The sequence below is a fragment of the Streptopelia decaocto genome (genome assembly GCF_964273445.1).
Source record: "Streptopelia decaocto genome assembly, chromosome: 4".
NCBI lineage: Eukaryota > Metazoa > Chordata > Aves > Columbiformes > Columbidae > Streptopelia > Streptopelia decaocto.
Window position 1 is genome coordinate 29,970,169 of NC_138658.1, and position 7,327 is coordinate 29,977,495.

General features: G+C 43.8%; 1 protein-coding gene across 5 annotated transcripts in view; it reads right to left on the reverse strand.

Moving 5' to 3' along the window:
- Window positions 1–6,044, reverse strand: part of EPHA5 (EPH receptor A5) — a 203,710-nt gene extending 197,666 nt beyond the window's left edge. For all 5 annotated transcript variants that reach the window (XM_082051993.1, XM_082051992.1, XM_082051990.1 and 2 more), the window contains exon 1: window positions 5,826–6,044. In XM_082051993.1, the coding sequence (XP_081908119.1) occupies window positions 5,826–5,952 (127 nt within the window). In that variant the 5' untranslated portion in view covers window positions 5,953–6,044. The remainder of the gene's footprint in view (window positions 1–5,825) is intronic.
- Window positions 6,045–7,327: the final 1,283 nt, after the last annotated feature.

A 7,327-nucleotide genomic window follows, 5' to 3' on the forward strand; every position in this document is an offset into this window, starting at 1 on the left:
CCGGTCACAGAGCGGAGCGAGGGACAGGCACAATGTGAACAGAGGACAATCCATCTCTCCATTCTGCCTGTGCCAAAAAACTGGTACATCCTAAGTAAAAAAAAAAAAAAAAAAAAAAATCAAAGGAAAAAGGATACTTCAATAGCTTTTAAAATAAGCAATTTTACAGAAGAGATCAAAGAAAGTGAGTTTAGTAAGGAGTAAGTTACAAAAATAAATTGTTCATTCCAATGCAATCACTAACATAGTGTTTCTGCAACATTCAGTAGAAGAAAAATATCCAGTTCAAGTCCATCGTGGTTGGAATGAGGCCACATATTTCACCAGCACTTACAGCCAGTGAGAAAGTTACACTTACAACAGATATTTCAAATTTTTGTTTAGATACTTTACTGTAAGCACAAGATTATTTTTTCAACCTATTTAATGGATAGTGGGCTGAATATCTGCTGAAGAGCTGTACTGAATACTCTTTCCTCCATAGAAGCATGCACTTGATAACTAAGAAATTCAGCACTGATTGTGACTGATCTGTGTGTGTGTTTTCAACACCTCTTGCGCTTGAAACTTTAGATTTAGTTCCTAGTATTAAAAAAAGAAAAAAAAAAAAAAAGGTTTTATTTTGGGGCAGGGTCTCCCTTTCCTGACATCCCTAACCAATGTTTAAATCTCAACTGTATTCAAGAAGTGTATCCTGCACACTTACAGGAATGGACCACTAAAAACTTAGCTCCAGGTCATAAAGATTTTGGGGGTATAACAGCTCCACTTCCGCTCAAAACCTAAAACTGAACATGGTCCAACACTGTCACTCAGTTGAGCAATCCCAGCTGGACTTTCCCAGGTCAAGGGCTCTGGACTCACTCAGCAAGTGCTGGAAACAAGGATTTCTGCAGAAGTAGCACAGAAATCCTTTCAACAATAAAGCATAAAAGCAGTAAGATCAGAGAGCAAGACACTACATAATAAACTGTCCTGTCTATAAAATTTCTGCCACATTTTACGAAATCCTGCTCTCAGCCTCCTCGCCAGGGCCTGCCACAAAAGGCATTTTGCATTTTAGTGCAAAGAATAAACATTTCTTTATGGGAAAGATTTCATTTTCTTATTTCACAGAAAGAAAATGGCAGATATGGAGGTAGATCATATGCTAGAACTAAAAAGTTTGGTACCAGTGAGAGACGTAATGGTGGAGGGGGATGAAGCTGTCAGACAAGCCCATGAACAAGATCTTCCCCTTCTCCAGTGATACCCGCCAGTTTATCCATCTGTAAATTGATTTGCAAATAGCTGCTTTATACATCAAAATACGGTATCAAAATTTACCACATTATATGCAGACACTCTGTCAGTGGTGCAGTTTAAGACAGTTTGCCTGTTTTCCACTATTCATTACAATTTTTAAGATAGGCTTCAAAAGGCAATGGGCACTATCTTGGAGTCAATCTTTGCTATTGTTTATTTCCCTTTTCTTTTTTTTTAAAACACACATCATTAGGCAGCAATGCTTTTGGTCATATACTTAAAAGTGCTACATTTCAAATGTTGTTCCACTGTCAAAAGGATAGTAGTTTCCATTTTAAATCTACGATTGAGTCATTTTAAACCTCCTGAAAAGCCATACATCACACATCTGACTGATCCCCAAAAGACCATTAGACATGAGCTGTCCTTCCTCATACCAGTAATTCCACTGTAGTAAACTTAAAAGTTAATGGGATTACTCCTGTGAGTAAAATAAACATACAGCAGTGAGTCTATGCTCTGTTATCATGGAAAGCACATAGGGAACCATTCCGATACACAAAATAAAAAACAGATACCTCCTCAAATCTCTCTACAAAACACTGTTGAGTGGACTGAAATATGCTCAAAGGTAACCATTCTGCATTCACATCATATATGCATGTCAGCGGTACTTAATACCTACAGAATTACACAAAATACAATGGCTATGTGAATGCATGACACACACAGCCAAGCTACTAAGAGCGACCTAGTAACCACAAGGTTCTGTTCATGTGTATTTTCACCCAAAGCATTAGACTAATTGAAATACACTGGTATGAAAATTAAGAGTATTCTCATGTTTGCTTCTACTAAATACATAAAAAATTCACTGAAAAAAAATACTTCATTCACTGATTCAAAAGAAACATTGTGATCTTATACTTAAATATGCATTTATCTAGTGTGCCATAACATAGAAATTCTATGTCAGTATGAAATAACACACACACAAGTCACCACACTGAGAACAGGTAGGCTCATTCTGGGCTCCAGCATGAATAATCTGCAAATTACAACCTTGCTTTATTTTTGCCTGCACCAGACCCACCCCTTTAATTGTACTCATTTACTCATTCAAATTAAAAATGATATATTAAGATAAACTGCGCTTCAAAAATCCCTGGAAGAATTAAGAGGAAGATGACCGAACACAGGAGTCTAACTAAAGAATATCCTTTTAGTCTTAAGTCCCTAAAACAAATACAAAACATTACCAAGTCAGACTCATTTTGTCTTTCTCACCTTTGTCTAAGTCAATGTCAATATTTCAAACTGTATTTCTTTTCATTTGCTTAACAGCATGCTCTGTTGTTACAGCACTTCTGCATCGCACTTCTGCTGAGAAGTCCTAAAATTAAATGTACTTTGTATACAAATATGCAACTATGTTGAGTTATGTTGTTCTAAGTGACCAGAAGATGTGACCTACTTAATTAAAAAAAAAAAAAAAAAAAAGTTTTGCCCACAACACTTTTTAAGGTCACCTAGATGATGTCCAAACAATACCTGCAAACTAAACCAAATTCACAGGCACAGCATAACATACCATGAAGTTTAGGGTGGAAGGGGCTATTTAAACAATTCCTTCGTTCATTCTGTTCTACATTAATAATTTATATAAGCCACTTTCCAAACCCTAGTGCTTAGAAAGATTTAAACCACATCCAATTTTAAAGCAAAGAAGGTGCAGAAGCCCAGCTGCATATGGCAGGGCTGCCCCTGTCATCCCATTATCACAGGCAACATACTTTGAAGTAATAAAGCACTTCAAAATTGTGCAATACCTTTGGTGTACTTGAAATATTTTCTGTCCAATTAATTTCTGAATTTGAAAAAACAGTAAAAGGCAGGAAGGAAATATTATTCTCATCAATGAACTCTGCTAAAGAGTTAAAAATAATGGCTAAGCAATACTTTAAATACACAAAATAGCACTGAGCCTTCATCCTTTACTGCGTATTTTGCTTTTAATATCTAAATTGAGAAAAGGGACCTGAAGACAAACCCAGGTTTATTTCTCTACTAAAGGAAAATCTGCCTAATTCTCTTTTGTCAATGTTTATCCTTCAACCTATAACTGGAGGTTATAACTGACCAGGTTGGGTGCTCAAGACTTGCCTATAAAAACAGTAGAAATTCGGAAACTCGGCTACCCTTGCAAAAAGCTTTTTCCACGTTAAGGAACCCAGACACTGAATTTACCTTCCTCCCCCCCCACCCCCCCATCTTCCCATAAGTCTTCCTCCACTAGAGGGTAAACCAAAATATCATGCACTGTGAATTGTCAACTGCCCATCCCTTACCATACAACATCACTGAGTATTGCAGGAAGATTTAGAGAAACAAAAAATGTGATGCAGGATTAAAGAATTATGAGAATTTATCATCTTCCATGCAACATCAAGTGTTACATACTTATACAACACAGGGTACCAGCTAGTTGTTTTTTAACGATGTTCAATAAGATGAAGGATAATAGAAAACAAGACTCTGAAAAACCAATACCAGCAACTTTTGAAAATATTATTCACAGGTCTAAGATGGCTACCTCCATCCGAGCAAAAGTTCCCAACCAGCTGAATATGCCAACTAACCCCAGGGGAGGATCTCTCTCTTCAGAGCCCAGAAGCAGCCAAACCGAACTTTTCAAACCCAAACAGGTGTCAAGCATCAGTGGCACACAGCTAGGGCAGGCAGCCTTTGGCATCGGAGGTTTCTCACGCTTTCAGCTTCCCATGCTTTAGGGTGATCCATTCCCAGGAGCACAGCTGTTCGGTGGTAATTGGGTAAGGAGACATGCTGTGAGAAGCACTTGTCAAATAACACTGGTTTACAAATAAATCTCCTAACAGCCGAGGACAGCAGTTATTGAATAAGTTCAGGTCTGCAGTCAGACCCCTCCTACCAGCAGTCTTTTAGCTTTGCATTTACTGAAGATATAAGAATTACAGAGCAGCAGTTGGAAAAGTAGGGGGAGAGAGATCTTGAAGCAATTGCTCATGCTGCTAATCATTACTCTAATATTCCCCTGCAGCTTCCCTGTAAAGATGCCACTAAATTTGTTTGCTCGACAGCTTTGTTAATCCTTTCCAGTACTGTTTCCTATCACGTAAAAGTCCTATTCTGCAGCTGCCTCTTCATGCAGAGGCACCTCTATGCTTGAGCAATGCTCCTGTTGACTCCATCAGTACTATCCAGTTTTACCAAGAACAGGGAAGGATGACCAAAACAGGACTAGGAGCACTTGTGGGGCTCCCAGCACCATGTCAGGGCAGCGTGCCTCCCAAGAGGCTGGTAATGGGGACAGCCCTTTGGAAGCAACCACACCACCTGCTCAGCCATCTCTCCCACAGGTGAAATAATCTGAAACCATGGGAGCAAAAATATTAGGCCCACTATTATCTCACCAAGACAAGGCCAAAGGCATTTCTATCATGCCCCAGAGCTTCCTGAACAGTTGATATCTTCACACACAGAGGATCAGCATTTTCCCCTTCCTCTGCACTTTTTTTTTTTTTGAAGAAAACTGTGATTCACATTATTCTCACTCTCCAAAATACATTACAGGTAGCTGGTTACCTCAGGCCACATCTTTGAAATTCTGCTATGGTTTTCCTTCAACACCCTAAGCATACTCTTCCCTCTAAAGGGGTTTCACAAACAATTATGGTACATCATGAAACCAGCCTGCTACGAGCAAACAGCATCTGGGCATCCCCTTCAGATGCCAAACTTCTCCACCCATGGCTTTCACATTAGAGCCTGCCTGCTGAGCCAGAAAATAATAATAAGCTCAATGCAGTGCCCACACAACACGTATAGACGGGATGGGAAAAGCAAACAAAAAACAAAAAAAAACAAACAAAAACAAACAAACAACACACAAAACAACAACAAAAAAACCCACCCCAAAACAGTCCCTTCTGAAAGCCTGGAAGTACCCCCACTAGACAGGAAGCCTGGACACGTATTTTTGGCTACTGGCTTCACAGAGATTAAATGTATTTTTTAAAAAAAAAAAAAAAAAAAAAAAATCAGTCGTCTCCAGGCGCGCTCCGCTGCGGGTTAGAACACCGGATGCTGCGCAGCTTCCCATTTTAAGGCACGGAGTAAGCGCGCTGTGCGATTACACCTGTGCAAACTCCCCCGTGCAAAGCCCCACAGTTCCAGCCGCACCAATGCACCTGTGCAACCCCCGTGGTACAAGCGTGTCCCCCCACACACACCACAAAGGCACCTGTGCAACACCATTCCACACTGCGAAACGTGCCCGTGCAGAGGCGGCTGTGCACCCGCCCTGGGGCCGCGCTGCGGTCCCGCTCCCCTCCCAGGGGGGTTCGCAGCAGCTGCTGCCGCTTCCTCGGATCCTCCGGCCCAGGGCCCACCTCCCCATCGGCACAGCCTCTCTTTACCTCCCCAAAAACGTTACAAGATTGAGCAAAACGGACTCAAAGCAGCGTGCCGCCGGACAGTCCCCCTCCTCGGCGGGCGCTGCCGCGCTGCCCCGACGACCCAGCCGCCCCGTCCCCGCTCACCCTCGCTGCTGGGGCTGGCCAGGAGGCTCCGGAGCGCGGCGCACAGCAGCAGCGGCAGCAGGTACGTCCAGCCAGGAGCCGGCGCCCCAGCGCGGCCGGCCCAGCCGCCACCGCCCAGCGGCTCCATTCTGCCGCCCCTCAGCGCATAGGGCAGCCGTTCTCCCCAAACCCCGGTGCTGCCCGCTCGGGACGGGGCGGGCTAGCAGATTAGCCCCACTCCCGTCCAGCCGCCGCCGCGACTGGCGAGCCGGGAGGCGGCCCCGCGCCGCCGCGGAGCCGCCCCCGGCGGGGCGGAGCCGCCCCCGCCATCGCGCGCGGCGGTGGGTGCCCACCGCGCCTCAGGGCACAGTGCGGGGCGGTGGGTGTCGCACCTCAAGTGGCCGGCCCAAGGGACTCCCCTCGTCGCTCGAACCAGCGCTGTCCCTGCGAGGCGGCCCTCGGGAGCCCGCTGAGGTGGAACAGGCAGCCCCAGGTCACGGCTCCCCAAACTTCTCTCTCCTCAGCAATAATACAAGATACTCCCTAACAGAGCCAGTATTCAAGCAGGTGACAGGTAAAAGATTATTTTCAGGTGTATTTTACCTTAGGTCACCACCGGAGCACAGCTTTGAGTCTTGCACTGATAACTAGTTTCATGGAAGTTTTCACTGAGTTGTTGTTGTTTTTTTTTTTTTACCGCCTCTGAGCCCTAGTTGATACCCACTTCATCCTCCTGGAAAACATAAATCCCCAGAGCTATCAGAAGTTAATTGCTAGTGGTTTATTCACTCACATCAGTTCCTCCCCTGAGGGAAACTACCTCTGGAGAAGAAGATAAGATAAAGACAAAACCCAGCGTTGCAGGTGCATGAACAGCAAGTCAAGGTTGACCAAAACCTTTCTCACCCAGTGCTGCCTCCTCTTTTTCATACCAATGCCAAGATTTGGGGCTGTTCATTTATATTATAAAAGCAGTAACCTAAGGCTGAGCACCTGGAAGAGGATCTCTCCAGGGGTCAAGGCTCAGGGCCAGGGCTTCCAAACTACTTGCAAAATCCCCAAAGCCAGTTTTGAGAGGACATGTAGTCTTTAGCCAGATAACTGCTGATAACACACATCTCTCCTCATGGGCATCACCCTTCTTTTATTCATAAGTACCTAGATTATATGTTTCTCTGTACTAGATACAAACCTCAGCTATTGCCAAAATATGAACATAGTCCTGGGCTGTACCATGCATATTATTTGCAAAAGTGTTTACTCCTGTTGCAAGAGGATTTTCTACATCAAGATATTCAACATTTTTACTGCCACCAGGAGGACAAGGAAGAGGCTTGGCTTTACAACATGAGGCACATTGGTAAAGTTGCCAGCCAAATGAAAGGCATGGCGTGCATCTGTTTACAGCAGTGCATCAGATCTTCACTATTCAGATAAACCTACCAATTTGCAGTTCAGAAGGCACAGAGGTTTGCCATCAGACACCTCCCTGCATAAAGCTGCAGAGCCAGATCCTCAGCTGG